At 44.8% G+C, this 27682-nt stretch overlaps 1 protein-coding gene across 1 annotated transcript in view; it reads left to right on the top strand.

The window, feature by feature from the left end:
- The window catches only part of ITPRIPL1 (ITPRIP like 1), a 130407-nt gene extending 103416 nt beyond the window's left edge, over positions 1-26991 (top strand). The window contains exon 2 of the mRNA XM_085634349.1: positions 24989-26991. Within this exon, the coding sequence (XP_085490475.1) occupies positions 24989-26859 (1871 nt within the window). The 3' untranslated portion in view covers positions 26860-26991. The remainder of the gene's footprint in view (positions 1-24988) is intronic.
- The last annotated feature ends 691 nt before the right edge of the window (positions 26992-27682 follow it).

Here is a 27682-nt window from a genome sequence, read left to right as displayed (position 1 = left end):
GATAGGTGACCACTATCCTTGGAAGCCGGAAACAGCGGGAGCGATGGATGATGCTTGATCACCCTTTCCTCATGTGTGGATCCACCTGCGAGTATTATAGAATCACTCCACAGGCAACTTCACCTCCGGGGTAAGGGAAAAAGGGATAAAAGAAACATTAAAGGTGCAGCTGCAAAACCATCAATGGAGTACTGTACAGGAGTTGAAGACCTCACTCCTACAATAGCCCCGTGTTCCCTGCAAGTGAGACAAAACACAACATGCATAAGACACCTCCCTAAGCACCTACTATAGACATATATATCTGCTGTATGTGTATGCACTTACTACTAATACTGCTGCACGTGTCCTGATGTAAACCAAGTACAAAAAGCAAAAATAAAACAAAAAATCAAAGCATGGCTTCTGTGAAGTTTCTAAGCTTAAAGCACTATACTCCATACAGGTTCAGGCATTTTCTTCTACAAGGATAAGACTATAGTACTTAGCTCAGAGCAGGCAGTCCTTTGGCATCTGCAAAATGAGGCTCCAGGCTCTACAAAAAGGTGACCAGCAAAGGCGCGCAGTTAGCGCGTGTGACACAATAACATCCGAGAAAAAAAAGGAACTAGGAAACAGAAACTCTGCGCCACACAATGGTCCTTGCAGGATACTGCTGCACGTACTAGCGCTCCAGCGCGGGGAAAACAAAAATGTGACCTGGCTCAGGGGACTTCATTCATGTATTCCAACGCGGGCGAAACAACGAGGCCCATAGGAAGTTTATTCTGTGCTCAACTGGGACGTGCTCCAGCGCGACTATACCAAAGAAAAGTACAGGCGGAAAGGTACTGATCCCAGCGCGGCTTGGAACCACGCTTCCGCACAGGCAAAACGAAGATGGCTGTGCGTCGTCTCTCTCACCTCCCTCCTCAATGGACAAAGCGGCCAAGGCGGAGAGGAGACGGGGTAGCGAGTATCTCCAGACAGGAGATTGGTAGTAAGGCACAAAAACCTTCCAGAGCTATCGACTGGAATCAGGTGACAAGCACAGGGTTGAGTGTGGGAGGGGAATAAATAGAAGAGAGAGGCAGGACAAGCAGGCTACACCCTAGGTATTATGGGAGATGAAGTTCCAAGACGTGCACACTGCATTTCCCTTTCATTCACACAAAGGTGCTCGCTACTGTGGTTTCCCAGCCTACCTACGCCCGTACATGACAGCACCCCATCTCAATGACCGACGTCTTGGTGGTCCACCACGCTTGGCGGGAAACAGAGATTGGATTCATCTAAGAATCCTCGGGCAACGTAGGTGAGTGCCAGGATCCCAGGATCAATCCACTGGGCCATACCCCTTCCATTCAATGAAATAGTGGACCCGCCCCTAATGAGTTTGAAGTCAAGTATGTTCTACCTCATACTCCTCCTCTCCCTTGATCTCCACCGGTCGTGGTTTATCGGGTAACCTAGTGTGAGGGAGACAGGGCGTTAAGAGGGAAACATGAAACACAGGGTGGACGTGCCAAGCTGGGGGGAGTTGTAACCTCATGGCGACAGGGTTGATTATGCTATCAATAGGATAGGGACCCACAAACTTGGTTGTAACCGAGTGTTCCCCTTGCATTTCAGGTGTTTCGTGTTGAGCCAAACTTTATCCCCCACCTTATATTGGGTCTCTGTTGTTTTCTTCCCGTTTGCGTATCGTTTATCACGGGCTGTGGCCAATTCCAGATGGGTTCTGGCATTCTGTAACACTGACCTGAGGTGTGTATGGTGTTCTTGTATTGTGGGATGTGTAGATGCTACGGGGTGTTCGAAGGGTAACATATTAGGGTGGTAACCATTGAGGCAAAAGAACGGGGCACATCCCAAAGAGCAATGGTCCGCATTGTTATATGCGAACTCCGCCGTCCACAGAAGCGTGCTCCATTCTTCTTCGTGTTGTAGCGTAAAACATCTCAGGTACTGCTCCAAGGTTTGATTTAGTCTCTCGGTTTTACCGTCGGTCTGCGGATGGTAACTCGTGAAAAGACGGGCATCGACTTTCATAACAACACACAGCGCCTTCCAAAACTTAGATGTGAATTGGGTTCCGCTGTCCGTAATAATGACTGACGGAATCCCATGCAAATGCACTATATGTTGTAGGAAAGTTCTCCCGATGTAGGTAGTTTGGTCAATGCGATGAAATGCCCTATCTTGGTGAAGTGATCGATGACCACTAGTATAGTGTTATGACCTAAGCTAGGAGGCATCTCCACAATAAAGTCCATAGACACCGTGTGCCAAGGGGCTGGAGGTAGAGGTATGGGTCTGAGTAATTCGCTGGGCCGTTGGTGTTGTGTCTTGTCCTGTGCGCAGATGGAACATTCTGAAACTTATTTTGCAGGGTCCTTCTGTAGCGTTTCACACCAAAAGTATCTAGCCATTGTCTGCAAGGTTTTCTCTGTTCCCAAGTGTACCCCTAACGTGGTGTCATGAATCCGCTGCAAGGCTTGCCATTGCAGGGGCCCTTCTGGTATGTATACTCTTTTGTCGTGGTACCAAAAGCCATTCAAGGCGGAACGGAGCTGAGGTTCTTGTGCCACCCACTCGTTTTCATCTAGACTCCTGGTTTGTTTCTTCAGATCTTTTAGGAAATCAGGAGTTGTGGTCACGGCCAGTACTTTCGATGGAAAGGAGGCCTTCTGCAATATGATAGGGGGTTCTTCTGCTGGAACCAGGCTCGAATCAGGAGTCAGAGCAGGTCTCGACAGCGCATCAGCCTTACCGTTTTGTGGTACTGGCCGATACCTGATTACGAAGTTGAAGTCGGCAAAAAACAGTGACCATCAGAGCTGCCGAGGGGTTAAGGCTCTCGCACTCTTTAAGAAGAGCAGATTTCGATGGTCGTGTATATTTCCACTGTGCGTTTGGCCCCCATTAGATGGTGTCTCCATTCTTCGCATGCTCTCTTGATCGCTAACAACTCCTTATTGGTGATGCTGTAATTCACCTCACACAAAGACAGTTTCCTGGAGAAAAAGGTAACTGGATGGAGTTGGCCTGTGTCTGGATGCCATTGGGACAGTATCCCACCAATAGTGTAGTAGGATGCGTCTGTTTCCACTTCAAACAGCTGGTTGCCATCAGGATGTCTCAACACGGAAGCGCTGGTAAAGCATTTCTTTAGCGTTCGGAAGGCGTTTACCGCCGATTCAGTCCAAAGAAAAGTGGTCCCCTTACGTAGGAGATGCGTCAGAAGTTGAATGATTCTAGAGAATTCCTTGATGAACCTCCTATAGAAATTTGTGAAGCCTAAGAAGCTTTGCAATGCCTTCACACTGGTGGGTGACTCGCATTTGATGATAGCTTGTATTTTCTTTGTATCATACAAAAACCATTGGGCACGATGACATACCCTAAGAACTCCACTTCGGTGGCGTGAAAAAGGCATTTCTCCAGGGGAACAACCTTTACAACGCAACTTTTACAACGCACTACACTTACAACGCATTTTTTACAACGCAACATCCACTACAACGCATTCCATTACATAGCATGACACTACAACGCATTTTTAAAAACTACCTTTACAACGCATTCCATTACATCGCATACTACCTTTACAACGCATACCATTACAACGCATAATATTACACTACACTATCCAACACTTACCCTACTGTTGCACCCCCTGGAGTTAGAATAGTAATTTTTACCCCTATACTATCCAACACTTACCCTACTGTTGCACCCCCTGGAGTTAGAATAGTAATTTTTACCCCTATACTATCCAACACTTACCCTACTGTTGCACCCCCTGGAGTTAGAATAGTAATTTTTACCCCTATACTATCCAACACTTACCCTACTGTTGCACCCCCTGGAGTTAGAATAGTAATTTTTACCCCTATACTATCCAACACTTTCCCTACTGTTGCACCCCCTGGAGTTAGAATAGTAATTTTTACCCCTATACTATCCAACACTTACCCTACTGTTGCACCCCCTGGAGTTAGAATAGCAATTTTTACCCCTATACTATCCAACACTTACCCTACTGTTGCACCCCCTGGAGTTAGAATAGTAATTTTTACCCCTATACTATCCAACACTTACCCTACTGTTGCACCCCCTGGAGTTAGAATAGCAATTTTTACCCCTATACTATCCAACACTTACCCTACTGTTGCACCCCCTGGAGTTAGAATAGTAATTTTTACCCCTATACTATCCAACACTTACCCTACTGTTGCACCCCCTGGAGTTAGAATAGTAATTTTTACCCCTATACTATCCAACACTTACCCTACTGTTGCACCCCCTGGAGTTAGAATAGTAATTTTTACCCCTATACTATCCAATACTTACCTTAAATGCAATTTAATATTATGCGTTGTAATGGTATGCGTTGTAAAGGTAGTATGCGATGTAATGGAATGCGTTGTAAAGGTAGTTTTTAAAAATGCGTTGTAGTGTCATGCTATGTAATGGAATGCGTTGTAGTGGATGTTGCGTTGTAAAAAATGCGTTGTAAGTGCATGCGTTGTAAAAGTGTGCGTTGTAACGACATACATCCATTTCTCCAACTTGGCGTAGAGGACGTATTGCTGTAATCGTTCCAATACTGCTGAGACATGAGGGATGTGTTCTTCGATTGAAGCCGAGTAAATCAGGATATCATCGATATACACTATACATGATACATCCAATAGGCCCCTTAGTACTGGAATGCGGCGGGGGCGTTACAGAGGCCGAAGGGCATAACTTGATATTCGTATAGCCCACATTTTGTATGAAAAGCCGTTTTCCATTCGTCCCCACGCCGCATCCGTACCAGGTGATAGGCTCCCCGGAGATCCAGATTGGTGAAGACTTTGGCCCCTTTTAACTGGTCTAGCAGAACGGGTATAAGGGGCAGAGGATACCTGTTCTTTTTGGTCACTCTGTTGATTGCCCTGTAATTGATGCAAGCCCTTGAACCCCCTTCATGCTTCGGAATGAAAAATAAAGGCTAGGATGCCGGGGAGGAAGAGGGACGAATTAAACCAAAGGACAATAACTTATCCAAGTATTGTTGCAAATAGGCGGTTTCAGCCTCGGTAAGGGCATATACCGACTGCACAGTATGCTGGCACCGGATTCTAGGTAGATCACGCAATCATACTCCCTCTGTGGGGGCAACTTGCTTTCATCTTGTTCGCTGAACACAGCCTGAAACTGCTTGTACTCCTCTGGTAACGTGGAGACACAGCACACACTCCGTGCTCTACAACCGCTGGCAAGTAATACAGCCGGGTTCTCCTCCCGTTGAGGTGCTTATACCTTGTCCCTTGTGCAGTTCTCCACACAGTACGACGAATTCAGGATAACTGTTCGCGCTGCCCATTGGACCAAGGGATCATGCTGCGTAAGCCACGACATCCCTAAAATGAGTCTGAAATGGGGGTCTTCTATTAAATCGATTGGATGTATTCAAAATGGCTCATTCCGACTTGCATTAGCATCCGCTGGGTGTGCACAGGACCAGACGTCAACGCCGTACCATCCACTGCCTTCACTAGTTCCGGTATTTCCTTTCGTATGCAGGATATGCCCAGTTCTTGTGCGTACTGCTGGTCAATGAAATTCCCGGTGGCCCCAGAATCAAGAAGGGCATGTACTCCCACAGGCGCAACCCCAGGTATTTCCAACATAACACACACATTCATATGGGCCAATTCTTCTTCTACTGGCCTCAAACAGGGGTCTCTAGCTTGTTTGAGCCTGATAGTTTCCTGGATTCTCCACCACAGGCACATTCCTTGTGTTCCTGTTTTTTGTCTTGCAGTCTTTGATATAATGTCCGGGCTTGCCACAATACATACATAGTCTCTGCTTCCTTCTTCTTTCTCTCTCGCCGTAACTTATCGGCCCTCTCATGCTGCTAATTTGCATCGGTTCTGTTCCGTCGGTGGCATGCGGAGGCTCTTCCGTCGATGGCCTAGGACGGGGAGGCAGGAACTTTATGTCAGTCCGCTGTTTGTCTCCTTTTCTTTCCTGGAGCCGGTGATCTAGTTGGACAGTGAGGTCGATGAGTTCATCGCATGTAGTGGGCATGTGGACTACTTGAGCAAATACGTCCTTCAATTCGCCTCTCAGCCCCTGATAATACAAGGAAGTTCTTTTCTCCATAGGCCAATTGGTTTCTACAATGAGTCTGTTGAAGGCGGTTATGTACGTAAGTAGGTCTTGTGTGCCCTGCATAAGCGTAATGAGTTCTCTATCTAATGAGAGCAAGTGTGCCTTTCTGTCAAATAATTTGCGCATCTCTTCGCAGAAGGTAGCAAAGTTGCGCAAAACCGGATATTCTCTCTCTATGAGTGGGAAAGACCAACTTGCTGTGTTTCCTCTCAGGTAAGACATGACAAAAGCCATCTTTGCTTGGTCATTAGAAAACACCGCAGGCTTGCACATAAAGTGCAATTTACACTGACCCAGGAATATTCCAAACATCTTTGGGTCCCCAAAGAACCTCTCGGGAGGGGCTAGAGGCAGCTGTACTGGCTGTATTACTTGGATAGTGAAAGGACCTGTCTGAGGGGGCGTAGCATAGGGGTTCGTGAATGGTCCCGTTCCTCCTCCCTGGGAATGAGCTATATGTCCCATGTCAGTACTATGCGATGTCAGTGGCAGTGGTAATGTCCATTCCCTAATGTAAGAGGCCTCCCTAGTGCCCGTAGTGGTGGTACGGGACAGACCTGCTACTTCCCTCCTCATGGTACCCATCTCGTTTTTTAATTCTAGATTTTCTACTCGGAAGGCTTCCACTTCCATTCGCAATGCGGTCATTGTTTCCAACACTGTAGTGAGAACCGTGTTGGTGTCCATCACTCAGGCTGTAAGTAACCGTGGGCTTGTCACTCTGTCACAACTCAGGCTAGGTGACCACTAACCTTGGAAGCCGGATACAGCGGGAGCGATGGATGATGCTTGATCACCCTTTCCTCATGTGTGGAACCACCTGCGAGTATTATAGAATCACTCCACAGGCAACTTCACCCCAGGGGAAAGGGAAAAGAGGAATAAAAGAAACCATAAAGGTGCAGGTGCGAAACCATCAATGGAGTACTGTACAGGAGTTGAAGACCTCACTCCTACATTAGCCCCGTGTTCCCTGCAAGTGAGACAAAACACAACATGCATAAGACACCTCCCTAAGCACCTACCATAGACATATATATCTGCCGTATGTGTATGCACTTACTACTAATACTGCTGCACGTGTCCTGATGTAAACCAAGCACAAAAAGCAAAAATAAACAGGTTCAGGCATTTTCTTTAAAAAAAAGAGAAAAACCCCTTTTAAGAAAATAACCTCTCTAACCCACAGAAGAAAAACAATCTGTTATACCATTCTTTTGTTTTTATTATAAAAATATAAAGATTATATATCAATTTTTCTTTTTTTTTAATAAATCATTTCATTTTTTGTTCAGAAACATTACAAAAAGCCAGCTATTCATCAGGCTAGGATAGACGAAGCAGTACAAATATTGGAAAATACATAAACAATTACAAAATCACATTCAGACAATAACAATTAGTGCAGTGTATAGAAAAGTGAACAGTTCAATAAGAACATACAAAATAATCAAATACAAATAAATAAACAATACAAAGACATAAAAAACACACAAATGCGCAGACGCGCGTTTCGAGAGTCTTCCTTCCTCAGGGCACTGATGGCATTTCACAAGCGGTGAAAACTCAATACAATTTAATACGATAAACCTAAAATAAATCGCATAAGTTTACTTTTATGCCTCGTCAGTCTCATCTGTGGGAAAAAAGATAACTGGGTTATCTTTTTATTGAATACATCATAACTAATATACAATAGAAACATTAGAAAGACTTCATAGGTACTTGAATAAGAGGAGAGATATTGGGCAACCTACACCAGGATATGAGGGTAGCAAGCTAAAGAAAAAAATAGAAATAAAAACCTCATAAACCATTAGTGAAAAGAGAAGAAAAAGAAGAAAATAAAAATGTTCAAACACCTCCAAGTGCACCCACAGATGAATGTAGATATGTGTAGATTATATTAAAATAATACACACTTGTTAAGCCTCAAGAGCTTCAGGTCAGATGTAATCCTGAAGAATCGAGATAATTCTCGAGGTAGAGTTGAATCAATCAATCAATCAGTGACACTTATAAAGCGCGCTACATACCCGTAGGGTCTCAAGGCGCTGGGGGGGGGAGCCGCTACTGCTCGAACAGCCAGGTCTTCAGCTTCTTCCTGAAGGAGAGGTGGTCTTGGGTCAGGCGCAGGTCGGTCGGGAGGGAGTTCCAGGTCTTGGCGGCCAGGTAGGAGAAGGACCTTCCTCCTTGAACAGGGAATGGGGGGGAGAAAAACTTCCAAAAATAGTGTACACTCTAGTACAGAATAAAAAGATGCTGGAAGTCCCAGATCTAATTCCTGTTCCACAGTACGTCTCAAGAGACTGTAAAGAAGAAGAAACATCAGTAGTCTAGATATTAACACGTTGTGTCCTAGCTAGGTATACCTGGTAGTATATATCATTTATGCAATGTTAGCCCTAGCTACATCCACATTAGGAACATGAAAAAAATATATATAAAAAATGTACAGAGAATACAAAAGAAGCTCTTCCATATAAGCGATGTGTAAAACAAAAGTATTCACCTATACTACAGCCTCATAAGGTAAAGAAAAGGGCTATCAAACTAAAGAAAGATATATTATAGTAGAACAGAAAAATGCTTATGAAGCCCTAGTCCCTTGTTTTTCCTGGGGATAATGCCTAATCGAGCATGTCCATAAATACCAAACGCCTATGCAGAATTTACCATGTACATAGAACTTACTTAGTACAATGTTGCTTTCATAGTGAAGGTAATGACTCTCGCTCCCTGTATCAGAATCTTTACGGAGCAAACGCTCAATGTCTTGCTATCATGGCCGAAAGTCAGTCTTTATTCAACAGAATCTGTAGTAGAAGAGAAAAAAGAACTCCTTTTAATGACAAAAGGTCTATAACCTAAACTCTACATAGGGGATATCTAACATGAGCATTACTTAGATTACACCCAGTGGAATCCAAGACCCCACATGGTATAGAACTGGGCAACTCAAAAATACTATGAGGCATCTAGAAGAAAAACACGTACTATAAACAACGAACTGTGAATATGGTTTCTGCGGGATGTATGAAGCCGTGACAAAATACAGGGGTAGAAATAACAACTATAGCCCACCGATAATATTTCTAATCAGATATCTTAGCAAGTAGCCCTTTATGCACCATACTGAATCTGAAACAAAGTCCAGTAGTCGAAAAATATGATATAAGTAACCGACGGAGTTCCTAAGTAAGTTTATACATACAAAAACTTGTATGAAAAGGAATTTGAAGTTAGAGGTAGAACAAAAACACCCTATCTAACTTTCAGGTCGTAGAAAGCGAAGGAATGATAGCGGCAAGCTACTCTAAACACGTACTTCATCAGAACACGTAAACTCGCGTACACCCGGTTCTCCTGGAGTTGCCTCAGGGACTCGCCACCTCTGCGTTATCGAGTCCCTGGGTCAGGCACCGCTTAAATAACGGTGAGTTAGATTGAAGGGGAGGAAAAAAACACAAGCCTCACCTGAAACAAATACACAACTCTGAAAAAGTTCGATTTTGTACCTCATAGGACGTTAGAAAGCAGCCGCCATCTTAGAATGGGAGGTATAAAAGTTACCCCGAAACTGAAAAAGGACACATGGAAATCAACCTGACTCTTTTTAAGGTGGTGAAGAAGTTCCCATAAATCGTGGTAGTTAATGGTGGAGCAAGCCCGCCATATTGGGAAGGATAAAATGACAATCCTAAACACCAAAAAGAGAGAGCATAGATATTAGTCCCGGTCTGTAAGCAAATGGTTGCTTGAGCAAGAGCGAATTCAACCAAACAATACTCATGAAGAAACGGCAATACATCCACACGAAAAAGTTATATAAAGTAACCATAATAGTATAAGAATAAAGTATTAAATTAAAAATCAGAGGACAAACATCGGTACATTACAAGTAACCAGGGGCCAGGCACACCTAAAATAGAAGGTGACAACCAAGTAGGGATAAACATGTCTAGGGAAGATATCAAAGTAAGATCAAAAATTACTGTGATAGAGTTCTTAGATGAAAAATCAGGGCAATCATATGATAGTAAGTACTCAGCCTAGGTATCAGAGAATCGCATTTTCCCAGGGAAGGGATTTGTTGAGTCCATTATCGAAAGTCTGAAGAGTGAATATCCAGAACACTTCTCTTTTCTTTCTAAAGGCATCAGTATTGCAATCTTTGGGTATATGTACACGTTCCAAAATCAGCCATTCAAGATCTTTAATGGAATGCTGTTTCTCAAGCCAATGTTTGACTAGGGGAGCTCCTGCACGTTTATTATTAATAGCAGATTTATGTTCGCAGAAACGAACACGCATCTCTCTGCTAGTCTCCCCCACATAGCCTTTGCCACAAGGGCACAAAATTAGATAAATCACGTTTGAAGTCCTGCAGTTCGACATTTCTTTGAAAGAAAAAGTCTTTTTCCCCCATTTTAGTATGGGGGTAGTTTTAACAAAAACACACGCATGGCATCCGCCACATCAGGCATTTTCTTCTACAAGGATAAGAGTAAAGTACTTAGCTCAGAGCAAGCAATCCTTTGGCATTCGCAAGATGAGGTTCCAGGCTCCACAAAGAGGTGACCAGCAAAGGCGCGCAGTTAGCGCGTGTGACACAATAACATCCGAGAAAAAAAAGGAACTTGGAAACAGAGGCTCTGCGCCACACAATGGTCCTTGCAGGATACTGCTGCATGTACTAGCGCTCCAGCGCGGGGAAAACAAAAATGTGACCTGTCTTAGAGGACTTCATTCATGTATTCCAGCACGGGCGAAACAACGAGGCCCATAGGAAGTTTAGTCTGTGCTCAACTGGGACACGCTCCAGCGTGGCTACACAAAGAAAAGTTCAGACGGAAAGCCACTGATCCCAGCGCTTTCGCACAGGCAAAACGAAGGCGGCTGAACGCCGTCTCTCTCACCTCCCTCCTCAATGGACAAAGTGGCCAAGGCGGAGAGGAGACGGGGTAGCGAGTATCTCCAGAAAAGCAGCTTGGTAGTAAGGCACAAACACCTTCCGGAGCTATAGACTGGAATGAGGTAACTAGCACCGGGTTGAGTGTGGGAGGGGAATAAATAGAAGAGAGAGGCAGGACAAGCAGGCTACACCCTAGCCATTATGGGAGATGACGTTCCAAGAAGTGCACACTGCATTTCCCTCTCATTCACACAATGGTACTCGCTACTGTGGTTTCCCAGCCAACCTATGCCCGTACATGACAAGAAGATGTTTGGTATTGCTTTTATACAGACTCGGCAATTCAACTTCAGATCTCATACAGGATATACATTATGAAAATCTCACATCTAATAGCATACTTTTTCAGGAGTCTCTCAGAAACGGAGTACAATTGTACAATTTATGACAGCAAATGTCTGGCAATTAAGGAAGCATTTGCTCTTTGGAGGCATTTTCTGGAGGGTGTACACGTATCTTACCTCAATTAAGTGCTAATTCAAGAAATACAAAATGGACCTTACCCTGATTGCCCAACTGGATGTGTATCCTGTATCCTGACTTTGATTTTTGACTCTGGCATCACACTAATTTAGTGTGTGTGCAGAGGCCTAGGCTGTCTTTGACAGTGCAATGTCCAAGGCCTGTAATGTGACCCAGCAGGGCACACCACACGCGCCCTCAGAGCGAACAGAGAACTACTGTCCCCGGTTTGAGTTTAACACATCAGGTGGTAGTTGCAGCGTACTGTGCATTGTGATCTTCTGTAGTTGACCAGACCTTATTATCTGTGTCAATGAGATTGTGGCTTACTAACCCCTCTTTTGTAAAGTTCCACTCATATGTGAAACCCAGAACATTCTGCTGAAATCCTATGTGTATGTTGAGTATGTGGGTAGCACTTGTGCGCTAGTAGGATTCTGTGTTGATATGAGTCTGGGTACTCAAACTAGTGGGATCCTTTTTTTATGTCACTGGTTTACCATGGCACAAGATAGAAAATGATGGCAGCTTCCCCAAACAGTGGAAGTGTATTGCCTACATTCCTGTGGCTGGAGGGTGGCGAGCCAGACACTTCATTGAGGAGGATGAATACATGGGTACCTTTAGAAATTCCATGAAGATTTTGTTTGCAAGAGTTTATTGATTAGTTCTTCTTGAGCCTTGCCGTTTGGTCAACGGTAGGTGTGAAGGGTGGGACTTCAGTTTGTTTTTATTCAAGGAAAGGAAATTTCAAGGTCAGGCTTGACCTTTTGTATGCCCCTGATTACTGCTTAATAGAATCCGATGACAGGTGACTGGAACCTCATACTTCATTGTGCCCATGTTGAGGATGCTACAGTTAGGAGACAGCCCAGGACTACCTGCTCTGAGAAGCATCACTCTACACAAAGGGTGTGTCTGAGTAAACAGCTGAAGAACTATCCCAAACGTGCTGTGAGTTTTGAGACAGTGGATCCACATCCCCCGACTAGAATAGTGTGTATAAAAGTAGCACCTAAATCACTTCCCCTTATTTCAGTTCCAAGTGCTTCATATCCAAGAAAGGGAGTGTGAAAGGTTTTGTCAGAATTCAGGCACAACTGAGACATCAAGTGAATCACTGGGTTGGTAAGTCATAGTAATTGTGGAAGACAAGGCAGTAGCTATTGGGCTGACAAAGGCACTAGACCAATCAACACAGGTTCTATAGACATCCTCACTTCCAGATTATCACAAGCACTTTCAGGGTAGATGTGGGAAATTTGGTACTTAATACATTTTCTAAGATGAAGCAGATGCCTGGCAACATGTTGTTTAGTTGCTGTGCTTTTCCGCTTGACGTTAGTTCGCACCCATTCATCCACCCTTGAACTTTTGATGTTCCTTTCCAGTCCCTCATAGATATGGTTCTCCCTCGGTTCTCTTATTAGTGATTTTCGTACATGCTTTTCTTTCCCTCTTGGATCCTGTTTACCATTTCGATTCCTCAGCCTGTGTCCTGCTGTATATCTGGTGTACTGGGCTTCCCGTCTGGTATCCTGGTTTGATGGAAGCTCATTACAGCACCATCTCCCAGTGCAATGGGTAAACCTCATTCTATCCTTACGCATCGCCTTCAACTCCACTATTGTCCATTCATACGGAAAACCAGATCCGGTGGCCAAGCCTTCTATATCTCTCCTAAAGTGTGGACCAACCTGCCTCTAAACATAACAGTCTCCTCCTCACTTCTTGAATTCCACAAGAAGCTGAAGACCTGGTTGTTTGAGTAGTCCCAGTAGGCCCTAGGTTTGTGTAACGCCCTGAACGTCTCAGGATCGTTTAACAGACACGACAATGAGGACGCAACCACTTGTGAAGGGTTAGTTCTTTTAATGAAGGCAAATAAAATACAAAGAACAAACAAAAGTTATAGTCACTGGAATCCTCCAGGCTAAGTACGTTACCAGCCCACAGCACGGATGGTCCTAACCGTCCTCTGCATATACGCCGATCCCGGCGTATGCCAACAGAGGGCAGAAATGAAATGGCCGACAATGCCAATCGGTAGGCTGTGAGGGGCACGAAGAGTGTTGGGGAGAATCGAGGAGTCAGGGAAACACCCAGCCGGGGTCTCTACCTGAAGGGAGCAGCCGCTCAACCTCTTCCTCAGACTGCACCGGGACGCGGAGTCACCTCCTGGTGATGCGTCACCGATACCCCAATCACAAGCAAGAAGACTGAACCGAGAGCAGCCGCTCGATCGATCCTGTGGACTTCCGAGTCTGTAACGCGGCAAACACCTCCTGGTGTGCGTTACAGCTGGCAGTCCCTGTGTCTCTGGTCGGGCTGGGAGTTACGACTCCAACCAGCAAAAGCGCCACTGCGCTTGGACTCAGCCGAGTCAAAAAGCGAAGCTCAATGGTTGACCGGTAGAGCTTCCGGGTCCTTCACAGGTGACGATGGGGTATGACACGGCCCAGGGAGTAACGACTCGACCTACCTCCGTTCTTGCCTTACTGGAGCACCACTCCGGAACACTGCTCTTCACGAAGCAGGTACGTCGGTGTAAACACAATATCCGACAGCCTTGTACCTCCCGGTTCCTCCCTTTATAGGGCGTGTTTTCCTTGAGTTATGTAACAGCTCTCCTGTTTACATAAGGGCGTGTTTCCCTTGAGTTATGTAACAGCTCTCCTGTTTACATAAGGGCGTGTTTCCCTTGAGTTATGTAACAGCTCTCCTGTTTACATAACCTCTCAACCGCTAAGCATCCTGGGAGATGTAGTCCGTTTTTGCTGGTTACCGTTTTCCTCCCCTCGTATGACAGGAATTCTTGACAGTTTGGCTTGGTTCAGAACTGCTCAGCACCAGGATACCCTCCCAGGTGATGGTGCACTCTACAAATCTTCATATCATAACATAATATTGCACTGCACTGATAACTGTCCTGTTTTGCTTACTCCCTTGAAGTCCCTGGAGTCCCCTAGCAGATGTGCTTGGAAACCTTCATTGAATTTGATAAATGCACCTGAAGAGTGAATCTAGTCCAAGATCTCTTTACCCGTTTCCTGTTTTAAATACAGTTCTTACCACAAATGTATCATTTCCCATGTACCTCTGCACAGAGAGTTAGGGACAGCAAGGGTTTGTGACAGATTTGGACACACTTAAACTGACACTTTGGCAGACTGAACAATAACACATACACACAAAAGCAAAGAAATATGCAAGATTTACTTGTGAGTGTACATTCAAAAGAAGGTCATAAAGGGTGAGTAAACTGAGTGAAACGAAGCGGAGAGCATGCATCTCAGGAGATCAGCTACATCTTCAAACAAGTATTTGCAATGCAATAGGTCTCGCATTTGTTGCAGTTGGAGCTACTGGCATTGTAAATGGCAGTGTTTTGTATCAATGTTTTTGTTTGCAGTGGAGTGATTATTTAAAAATTACACACTATACCATATTATAAGCTATTCTAGCAACTGTACAGTAAAGCTATGGCTATTTTAACGTAAAGGAGTGTGAATGGATGAATAAAAATACAAAAAACAGGATCTAAACATTTACGATGTAATGTATAGCAGGGGACAGGGACTACCGATCACAACAAATGTACTTGAAGTGATTGGGGCATCATATGCAATAAAAAAAATCAGTAGTACGGGGTGTCAGCGATGCTTGTGCAAATGTTGTTCAGCTTGTGAAGTGGTCAGCTCTGTTTGCAGATGCAAAGTGGTGAAAGGTGAAGTATTCAGCTCTGTTTGCAGGCACAAAGGGATGAATGGTGAAGTGGTCACTCTCTTCAGCGGTGAACATGCTCTTTACTGTTGCTCATGGGCATCAAGAGACTCTGCCAGGTCTAAGGCATTCCAGAGACCTTATATGATGGCTAGGGTTTGTAAATGAACCTACATTAAACACCACTAAGAGATGAAGCGATTTCTGCAACATCACATGATTTTTCTCCAAAATGTGTTTTTTCAGTTTTACTTTTTGGATTCCTGGGATGCTCTGGCATAAGATTCCCGGTTCCACCATGATTCATTTGGTACAGTAAATAAACACAATAACCAAAAATACTCTCAAAATGCAGTTTAACGGAGACGTGGTTTTCTGTGTAACAGACAAACGCCTGACCATGGTCCCAGCAGGGGCAAGTGCCACCTAATCTAGAGACACTTCTCTCACAGGAGTTGTGCCAACTCACCTGCAGCCAAAGCTTTGGGTCACGGGAAAATGGGATGGAGAGTAAGGGGGGTACAGGGAGAGAGAGAGAAAGGGGGCACAGGGAGAGAGAAATGGGGGCATGGAGAGAAATGGCGGACCGAGAGAGAACGGGGGAAGAGAGGCTGCAAGGGTGAAAACGAAAGGGAGAGAGGGCACTAGTGAGGGCGGTAGCGGAAGGGGAAGGAGGTGGACAGGTGATATACATTTTAAAAAGCAGGTATTTGGCAGTAGGTGATGACTGCTGACAAGGACCAACACCCGGAAAGGAGGTTTGACATCCGAGCCCCCACTATTATAATGTGAAACTATCATGCAACTACAATATCACAAAAAGGTGCTAGTTTTCCAAAGACACATGACCCGCCTGATGTACACACTACAAGATTCTTATAAGTCCCAAGAACATAAAGACAAATTCATCTGGCACATTGGAAAAAAATTAAACTTTTCAAATAGCCCTCCGTATTAAATTTGCTCCATTTCTACGCTCGGTTAACAGATATAACTACTACCCAATCAATGGTATTCAATTGATCCACCTCGGAAGAATGAAGGCTGAGGCAGACTTGCCGGGAGTGTAACCTCTGCCCCTTACAAGTGTACGTCTCACTGAGCCCTTCTGCCGGTATTGTGTTGGACAGCTGGTTACAATTCGATCAGTTGAGCCCCTTATGTGTAGCCTTTAAAAAGAAACACAGCAAAGCCCGCTTTTGTATTCACCAGATAACTAGGAAAACCAGCTATACACAAGGCGCGAGCAGCAACCGGAGTCACAGAGGTAGAGAGACCAGCCTTGGTTCCGCCGGTTATGAATAACTTAATATCCACGTACCTACCAAACATGAATGTGTCCTTCTGTAATGGATGTGGTATATATGTAAAGTGCTCCAATACCTACGGATTGAGTTTGCGCTAAATAAAAAAAACTAAAAAATAAATACAAACACCTAACAGATCTGTTCCAGGTCAGGCAGCGGAGTCATAGTTCGCCCGACCCTTGTGAAGGCAGAGCAGCCGTCCCTGAAAATCAGCAGGGCAAGGGCAAGGATGTGGTCCGTCGGCTAAACTGCCGACTTTGGTGCTGGAAACCAGAGTTTGAGCCCCGAGGTCGCATCAACATCCTGTGATTCTGGGCAAATCACTTAATCTCCCCGTGCCTGAATGTGTAATGTAAATACGGTGCTCGTGTAAAGCGCTCCAATAAACTTCGGGTCGAGTTCGTGCTATATATATATATGCAAAAAAAAACAAGTGCAAAAGCAAGTAACAGTACAAGGACATGTCGCCAGCTAGTCACATGCACTCATAACCACACCTACAGACGACGCAACAGCACAGTGAACCCATCCGCCCAACACCGGACATTTTACAACTTGCTTTTATATGGTGTACGCATAATTATACATTTGCCACACTTGCCTCATACCATCATCTCCTGCATATTTTTCCTTTTCTCGCATAATTTAGCCAACCCTGCCAGTTATTCTATAATAAAGTAAACAAACTAAACAGTTCACAGAACTTACCCCAGTAAAACAAGCATCTTCAAATAGGTCGTGTCTCCAATGAATGTCGCTGATTCGCCTTCTTTGAAAATGTTCAGTGCTGCACATTTAAATAGAGCATTGGATGCACGAAAGATATCACTAATAGCACTAAGTAAACAAAGTAATTGCTAAAAATGTCCTAAAACATGCCGCCCTAATTATCGCTTGCCATGCAGCTTTTATGACTAATGAAGGCGTGGCGGTGGCGCCAGTAATACGCCTGCTCCCGATCACAACACAGAAAGTGAGAATTATCACAGCATGAGACCCCACAGTAATCATTAGCACAGCATGTCGACAGGCGCCCCAGGCTGCTGGAGCTCTCAACTATAATGAATGCGCAGCACGTCTTCCGGAGACGAGCACTCAACTGAAATTAACGCGCACAAGCTGTTCCACTGTGAAGTGCGTTCACAAACCAGAATCGGCTCGTGCCCAGACCGGAATCGCTCGTGCCCAGGTCTGTCTCCCTTGGGAGTAAACACGGCAACAATAGTCTCATTGGCGGCAGCGCTTCGCGCTGCAACGCCAGCGAGACCTAAAAAGGAACTAGGCATATATCCTCGGTCACACTTTAACTAGTAAGGTCCGTCACAGGTCATACAACTCATCTAGCAACTCTTCCAGCTCAGCTAACGACTCTTTACTGCTGCTAAAGAAACACGTACCACATAAAACATGGGAGAGTATGAAACTCTATATTTCATAGGTGCATGGTTACGAATGCCTTTAATTGTGGACTGAATTTAACTGGAAACAAGCACATATAAGGCTTTTTTAGTTGTAGCACAGGGCGCAACCAAATGCCCTCTCAAAGTAAAAGTGCTCTCAAGTGTTCATTTTGTTTGAAGACTGAGAACCATAGAAGGATGGTGGTTTGCCTGAGAGGAACAGCTTAAAGTCAAAGTAAGTGAAAAAAAGTTTGAGTATGCATGTCAGGAGACCAACTACTACATATATATTCCATATAGGTGCTAGGCATACATCATAGTTCACACTGTAGATAGGAAAATGTGCTCACAGGTCACCTTTGTGTTCCAGAGCAAGTGTAAAGATATGAGTAGGTATACTTTCTCATTATATAACTCATTCCTCTTCCTGGTTCTTTAGGTACAGAAACCTAGCTGTGCACACTAATCATGATTCGGCTGATTGCTGCCATATTCTCATCTGTATTCACAATATAAACAGGGCATTCTTTAGCCATCTCGCTGCATACAAGGAGAAGCTGATCCATCTATGTACATCACCAGGGTTATCCATATATCTGGATCACATATAAGTCACAGATTTCAGGCATTTGTCTAAGCATATATCAGGCCTCATTCCTCCAGGCGCTAGTGGCCCTTTGTCACTCCTATACAACTAGGTACCTTTCTGATTCCTCTTTTTTCTTAAAAAGTCAGCTTCTACTTTCTCTGAAATTGAAGTACCAGTTGAACTCATATTGAAACCAGACATATTTATAATGCGGAATTCTTTTTGCAGATCATAGGTACCACCTTCCTGTGCGTGGGTGCACGAGCACACACCCGCGCACGCGGTCACACACACACAAACTTATTTGAGATGTGACAGATACTTTAGGACATCTGCCTTTTCAGCATGGTAACCTCAAATTTTTCATTGTTTGCTGGACCCTATAATCATGCTGGCTTCACACCTTTGTGCAACCAGTAGTAAAGTGCCTGAGCTCCTCCTTTAAATATGGTTAAATTGGCTTATTCCTAATTTACGTTGCCTATAAGTCCCTAGTATATAGTGTAGAAAGTGTACCTGAGGCCTGGAAGTTAAAGTGCACACATAAAAGTCACTTGACCCACGTTATAAAGTTGGGGCTGAAATTAATTGTGTGTAGCACATGAGTGAGGAAGTCCTGGTCAATGAAGTTAAAGTCTTTTTTTAAAATCAAGAAGGAGTTACTTCAGGGGCCCATCAAAGTACTGGAATCTATCTAGCACTATTTGTAGGCACCAAATGTAATGTCTAGTAGTCCAGCCCGTCATAAAGCCGTTTTGATCTCTGTGTACACATGTATGAATGTGAGGGATGAGTCTGTTTGCGAACACTTTGGCCAGATTTTTGGTTTTAATGTTGAACAAGGATATAGGTCTATATGAACTACCTAAGTCAGAGGGCCTCCCATGCTTAGGGAGCACAACTATTGTTGCTTTGTAGAGGTTGTGGGACAGGTGCCCTCATTCTGTCACCTCCCTGAACAGAGGCAGCAGGTGTGGGGCAACCTCCCATGCACACATTTTAAAGAACTCCACCGGTAACCTATTGGGGTCCCGTGTTTTCCATGAATGGAGTGCCGCAATGGCTAACCAGATTTTCTCTTTGTGATTGGTTGCGCCAAGGGCATACATGATCCCCCTGGCCCTCATCCGTGCACATGACATCAACATCCTCTCCTACGCAGATGATATACAACTGGTATGCTCCCTCTTTGACAAGACCCCCAACACAGGAAGCAAGTTCAAGGCCTGCATGACCGAATTCGCTAAGTCAATGACAGCCAGCCATCTCAAGCTCAGCTCTGACAAGACAGAAGTAGTGATCTTCAGCAAGAACACCTACTGTTGGGACTCCAGCTTGGACCTACACCCATGCCAGGATTACAAAGCAACTCACTAGAAGACTACAAATCATCCAGAACTCAGCGGCCAGACTCATTCTGAACCCCCCACACAGAATTCAGATCACACCACACCTCAGGGAACTACACTGGCTCGCGATACACAGACATGCTCAACTCAAACTCGTCACACGCCCATACAAGCACTACACAACTCAGGCCCCTCTGCCCTGAACAGTTGCATCTTCTTCCACCAACCACCCATATACCTCCGCTCCGCAGGACTACAACTTGCACACATCTCACGCATACAAAGAACCAGATCTGGGGCAGGCGTTCTCTTACATATCTCCTAAAGCATGGCAAGACCTCCCCCTCCACATCAGAGCCTCCTCCTCTCTTCTTGAATTCTGCAAAACACTATGGTCTGGCTTTTCAATTAACCAACTCACCAGAGGCAGGGCCACGCACACACACTCCAGCTCAAAGCCAGGATACCTTTGTGGGTGATAGTGCACTTTGCAAATACACACACACATAACACCACATCCTATCCCTAAGTTCCAACCTCTCCCAAGCCAAGTCTGAGAGCAATTGGCAAATCTATTCTACCACGGGTGTAGGGTGGGCGGCATATAGAACAATATAATACGAGGCAAAGGTGTCTGCAATATTTTTTGCCACAGTCACCAAGTGGACAGAAGCATTGTGCACGGAATGTATGAATCTAGGAGTGCGGTTTCTTGTGGCCAACCAATGGAGCAATTTATCTGCCTTATCTTCAGATTCATATACCCTGCCCTGTGGGGCCCAACCATATCCCCCTAGACATATCCATAGTGAGATTTTGCAACTATGTTCTTTTAAGTGTTGTCTCTTCTACCAAATGTGTGCCTCTCAGGTTATGCATTTGATGATCTAACGAAATTATCTCAGAATCTAGTGCCAGCATCTTTGTGTCTTTAACATATCTCATTGCATTGCCTCCTACCACAGCTCTGAAGCCCACCCCCCCCCCCCCCCCTCCAATACAGTAGCAGGTGACTGGACTGAGTCCTTATTAAGTGCAAAGATCTCCAGTTTTAAGGAAGAAACAAAGTCACCCTGCACCAGCCACCATTCATGTCATGTCAGTACATGTCAATGCCACATCTTTTGTGGCATTTCATCACAGCTATAACAACTGAGTAAATCTGGTGAATGGCCCAAAATTCCTCTGGGCAAGATTGAGAATCCTCACAACATATTATATGTTGGTTCTGGGAAGGAAAAAGTAATCTATGCGTAGGAAAAGGACCCTTGGACTCCAGAACGGAATGTGAAAGCTCTATTTGCCCTGTGCCTGCTCCGCCAGGCATCCACTATCCCCAGGGAAGCCGCGCACTTCGATAATTTTGAGAACCTCAGTCTAGGTGGTCTATGTGAGTGCCAAAGAATCTGACTGAGTCCATGACCATATTGAAATCTGCCCCAGTATATAAGTTTCCCTGTGTCTCCTCTGTTAATGATAGAGGTTTAAAGCAAAAGATAGTCACCTCCTTCAGTGCTGATGGAACATAAACCGACAGAAATGACCAGCAATGCTCATCAAGTGTCCCAGACATCAGGATCTATCTATCCAACATGTCAGTTACTACCTCTTGAATCACAAAAGATAGAAAAATATGGAGATGAACAGCCACCCCTCTGATCCAGTGTTAAAGCTGGAATGTTATACCCGATTAAACCAGTTTCTGCCCAAAAAGGTGCAATTTGTGCCCAATAAATGGGGCTCTTGAAGGAAGAGAACACTTGGGGCTTGTCATCTGGCAAATTGTAGGACTGTGCCTCTTTTGATGCGAATATTGAGTTCATTTGTGTTCCATGACAGGAACTTAAGGCCCACCCCGATCATCCTATACCTGTGTCTGAGTGTGTGTACATGGGAGACTGTGAATGTATGTACTTTGCCATCGGCGGCTGTGGTGATGCAATCCAAACTAATGCTTCGTAAAACTCCCCTCAACTCGTCCCACCTTACACCTCCAATTCAGAAATATCTCTCACCCCCATGAATACAATCACCCTAGTAAAATAAAACTAGAGGGACCAAGCAGCAAAGAAAACAAATAAAATAATTTTGTAGAAACAACAAGGGTGAAGCCTCATGTAGGCAAAACACTTGAACACAGAGATGGGTTCGAGCATGTAAGGTAGATCCTGTGTATGTTCTGTGTAAAGACAGGAAACAACGAATGAAGAAAAAGCCATAGCCAGAGTTTTCAGGTATCATCCACTGCATCACTGGGTTTCTCACTTCACGACAAGCGGGCAGTTTGAGCTTACGGATAAGACTTTGTCGGAGCAATGACATCCACGGTTTGTGTCAACTTCATTTTGGCCTTGGCTTCCAACCATTCGATTTTAGCCAGGTAGTTATAAACTGAGTAGGGGATGAACCTTCCATGCCCTCCGGGATTCCCACGATCCTGATACTGTTGTGCCAGGAGCGCCAAAAATGTCCACCTTTCATCGAGTATGAGCTGCATGGTACTTGTATGATACAAACTCTACATACGGAATCTCCCCACCTTGTAGTAACATCACACCAGTACTGTGCAATTATTAGTTAAGTCGAGATGAATGGTAAATAAACAAGTGGGATTAGTTTACTGGTTGTAAAACCACAGAATTCCCAATTCTGTGGGAATAACTCATACATTTAGCACCTGCTCTGAGCAGATGGTAAATGTATGCTTTGTCCTCTGTGTGAAATGGGGGTGGAGGAAGGGAGTATGGGGGTGGGTTAGGAGAGGGAAGGAAAGCCAAGTTTTTGCGGTTGGTAGCATTGCATGCAGAGAAAGAGTTTTGGCTACTTCTGCAAAGACTCGCGCAGTTTTTCCAAGCAGCATTAGTTCATGGTGAAATTAGGGGCAGAGTTCCAAGTCACTGGAGAAAACGTGCGGGAAACACCTGGCTTACTCAGAAACATGCTGGGCGGAATTCCATACGGTATAATTTGGGCCAACATTGATAACAATTTTGAATTAAATATCTAGCAATTTGAACCTGAACTTTGGATTGAAGCAATCGTTATATCAATCCATGGTAGCGGTGAAGAGTCTAAAAAGGTGAACCTTCATGATAATCCTAATGTTTGACGTTTGCTTTGTAGAGTTGGTGCTATCGTCCACATCTGGATAAACAAGGTTAGAGAAAGAAACGTTTTGGGAATTATGAAAACATATGTTGTTTAATTAATTGTAGGAAGATTAATTAAGAGAGTTTGCTTTGTCTTTGCCACGTTTGTGTATCCTAATTCATCTTCTCATTTTCTGCCAAAATACTTTTGGACATTCTTTTGTGCTACAGTTACCAAATGTATGACATTATTTTAGCATCGGACATAGACTGGCTATACTAACATGTCCACTTGTGGGTTTATTTGAATAAAGTATTGATAAAGAAATGTGAATGAGATTTGTGCTCCCGTTTTGAGTGCCTTTGAAATTTGGGCAAAGATTACCCCAAAAACTGGGTTTTTGTTTCAGCAAAAGTGGGATTTGGATACAAGAAGGTACTTAAAATCTCTTAATGCTTAAAAATGAATCATTGAGTGCATAGTGAGATTGTTGGATAATAGTACCTTCGTAAAGTCTCTGTTACTCACCTAAGCAACCTTTGCCTTCCATACCGGCATGACATGAATATGTTTCACCTTTCCTAGAGACAGTGAGTAAACAGCAGCTGGGTAGTAGCAGTTTCATGTTAGCAATATTGTGGGTCTAAACAGTATTTGCCCCCTATGGAACCATCGAAAATTGGACATGCATAGAGCTCCTCAGTGGGAAACCTTTGGCCAGAACTGAGTATAGCTCTGGCAGGACTCACCCAGTGGACATTATTGTGGGATCTTACCTTACCCAACTTCATCCCCCATAATGTGGTGCCCAGCAGCATTGTAAGCGTGTAATACTTGTTCAGAAGTCAAGTATGCTCCCTCCAACTCCTCTTCAACCTGTCTACCTCTATGCTGCTTGAAGTTGGTCCAGTGATCAGTGTAACCCTGGAGATAGTGCCCGTTCATGTACCTTTCCTATTGCATAACCATTGAAAGCTTGAGTTGTCGATGGTCTGTCATGCTCCAGGACATGCTTGGACTTCTTCTAAGAGTCTGCCTGCCCCTCGACGATGCCCCCAAAGACCGGTAGGCGACACGGGCATCCCACAATCCAACTCTTCCTCTTCAGGACCAAAAGCAACTCTAGAACATTCATGACTCTTTCACACATACATTCGCACAACTACACAGTCAAACAACCAAATATGAGACTTGGTCATCATGAACTATCTCTCTTCCTGTAGGGAAGGGGTCCCTTCACTTTGATCTTCTGTGGAGAAAATATTTTTCACTGTGGAGATACCCCTTCCTCTATGTGTCCAGTACTTTTGATGGTGTTTCATCACACTTTCTTATATTATACCTACACTTGACATGAGTACATTCTAAAATGTTTCTCAGGTGGGAACTGCTTGCAAATTGTGGTGATCAACAACTTCTATAGGTGGGCACACCCAGGAATATTGCCAAACTTGTATGTACAATCACATTTGCAAATTGAGAAATTTCTCTATAGTGGGAAAATTTCTGCATTCAGAAATTCACTTTGTTCATGGAAAAGTGTGCCAGTATTGATAATGTGAATCAGAATTAGGATTTTCCTTATGCACATTGGATATTCTATGTACCAACGTGTAAATATAAATTAGAATGAGGCTCCTCATGATTTACAACAGAGCATCTTAGCTGTTTTGGTAACTATTTACTGCTTTTGTTTAACTGCTTTTGTTTAGGAAGAAAGGTCCTTTCCATACAATGAAGTGATTTGTTTCTTTGCATCTACTTGCACTGTCTTCATCCAGATTAGTAGATGAATGCTATGTCTTGACTGAATAACGCATGAGGTATAAAGGCAGGAGATGCAGAAGGAGCAGTGCGTGAAACTAGATGCCTGTACCCTTATTACTATACGTCTTTCCAGAGCTATTCCTCAATAGTTTGACTATTACATTCTCCTTCCTCTGCAGCCTCAACAGATATCCACATCACCATCATGGCCTTGCTCGGTCTGTACTTCCTTGTCGTCCTGCTGCATCACATGACAGGCCCTCCACTTTTCCACGACAGGGCCAAACCACACACCATAGCCCGCTCTGAACAACAGAAACTGCTGCGGCTGCGGAGGCACCAGCTGGACCAGGAGTTTGAGTGGCACTGCCTGGAGGAGCGATGGCGGGAGCAGCGGGAGCAGCAGCAGCAGCAGCAGGAGGTTGCCTGGAGTGACGTAAAGACACAAGAGGTTGATTGGGGCTGTAGTTTGTGGAACCTTGGACTCTTTGCAACATTCCTTCTTGTGGAGCTGTGGTGGCATCAATTGCAGCGGGATGCCATGTTGAATCCACGGCAGAGCGAAGAGGAAGACTATGACTTAGACATGGTTCTCCCATCCACACTACTCTGGCCTGGCTGTATGCCTGGCCAGGATGCCTTGGATGTCCTGTATGAAAGACACATACGGCATGGGGTTCACGATCTGGCAAGTGGTTGTGACTTTGTGGAGGGATTCACAGACAAGCTGCTGGAAGCTTGCCGGATCCTGTGCCGCAAAAAAGGTGGGCTGTTGTTGGAAAATGGGCTGGGCATTGGCAGCACATTTGAAGGATGGGGCAGGAGTAAACAGGCCAACTTTGATGTTCTAGTACCATTCCAGCCTCCACAAGGTTATACATTCCGAGCAAATACCACGCCCTGGCAGAATGCTATTGATAGATGTGGCATGTGTGAAATCATACTTGAATCCCAGTGTCCATGCACCTGTGGCGAGGCACCGTGTCAGCTGCACCCTCGGGGGAGGGTTTATCATAGCCGACATGGTGTGCCACTGGACACTCTACTTTGCACAGATGCCCGCCTGGACACACAGAAAGTCCACACCTGGTTTCAAGTCTTGATAGACAAGGCATGGGGACTTATTTCTTATAAGTACGACTTCAAGCTCATGCTGGTGCCCGCTAACACATGCAAGTTGCGGCTGGAATACAAATCTAGTAGGGTGTTGCATATTAACTTGATACCTGCAGTGCGCTGTGGTGACTCTTGCATCTTCCTGGTGAGGCAGGTGTCCGAGGGAGTAGATACCTCTGGCATCTATTGGATGAAGTCCTTTGCAGTATACGAGCGCCAGTTCCTGAGGTTAATGAGGCGCTTCCTGCCAGAGAACAGTTGCCACCTGAAGTGCCTCAGTATCCTCGCCCACCTAAAGGAGGAAAAAGTGATGTCCGACAAAGCCATCCTAACATCTTACCACTTCAAGACAGCTCTTATGCACCTGCTCACCAGAAGATCGCTGGATGCCTGGCGTGCAGATAGGATATCCCAGAGAACACAGGATGTGATGCGCTTCCTAAGGCGTGGCCTGAGTGAGAAGCACCTCTACCACTTCATAATTGGGAACCCTTCCTTGCCTCAAGAGATTTCAGTCCCTGGAGAATATCGGAGCAAGGAGGCCCAGAATCTTTTGCGCCCCTTGGTGTTGGAACACAAAGCCTATGGTCAAGCCGAGCATGAGTATGAAGGCATGGTGTGTGCACTTACCAGCCTAACCTCTCAGCCCTCTGATGCAACGGTGCCCGTGACCTCCCAGTGTCATGACCTAGCAGCACTATTGACGTCCCAATGCACTGATCTGCCGCCCCCCCTGACATTCCAGTGTCCTGATATAACAGTGGCCCCTGCCTCTCAGTGCTCTGAACTCACTGTGCCTCCACCCTCCCAAAGCCCTGAACCAACAGAGTCTCAAACATCCCAATGCCTTGACCTCCCAACATCCCAGATGTTCACAAATCTTGACCTCACTGTGCACTTACCTCAGACAGCATCTGACTTTCCAATGGCATAATCTGATGGCCCTTTAAGGTCCAAATTCCAAGACCTGACAGTGTCCCTAACCTACATGTACTGCAACTTGATTGTGCCCCTACTCAAACTGTGCCCTGATAAGACCTTGCCCTTGAGCCCTTTCTAGATGGTGTTCCAGACTTTCCCGTCACATGACATAAATGTGCCCCTCTATTTTCAGTTTCTATGTCCTGACAACACACCCGGCTTTCTACCCTCTGACCAATATGCAATATGAGACACTGATGTGACACACTCCTTTATGTCCCAGACCTATGACCTGACATATTTCCTACATTCTGCAGCCAATGAACTTACAGAGCATCAATAAAAAAGATACATTTATCTGAAATGCATTAAAGATCCTGTTCTCTGCAAGCTAAAACTCGGGCAGATTTCTCTGGCAGTGGCGGCTGGTAAATTTTAAAAGTGGTAAGGCGTAAATTTTCGACCGAAATATATAATGAGCTAGCAAGTATAAACAGGAAAATACAGGTGCGGGAAGGGGCTCCCTTGCTCTAAAGTTTTGAAAAACAAATATTCTAATAGGTTTTAAAGCATATATTTACTGTAAATCTCTGAAAAAGATGATTCAGACTGACGCTGAGTGCAGGGGGCTTTCCCTCTCTTTATAGACCGTCCTAGTTCATGGCAGTCTATGAGTGAATGCCCCCTGCAGGCGGCAGGATGACAAGAGAGAACATTACATTGCCTACAATTAGCGCTGCAGAGATGCAGAAACAGGACTGAGTTTGAGAGCACTTCCGCCTTCTCCTGCTGTGGGTTTACAGAGAGCAGCTCAGCGCTTAGGCCCGTTCACACCA

The sequence above is a fragment of the Triturus cristatus genome, chromosome 11 (genome assembly GCF_964204655.1).
Source record: "Triturus cristatus chromosome 11, aTriCri1.1, whole genome shotgun sequence".
Taxonomy (NCBI): domain Eukaryota; kingdom Metazoa; phylum Chordata; class Amphibia; order Caudata; family Salamandridae; genus Triturus; species Triturus cristatus.
The sequence above is the reverse complement of the archived record's forward strand: the minus strand, read 5'-3'. Positions and strand labels throughout refer to the sequence as shown.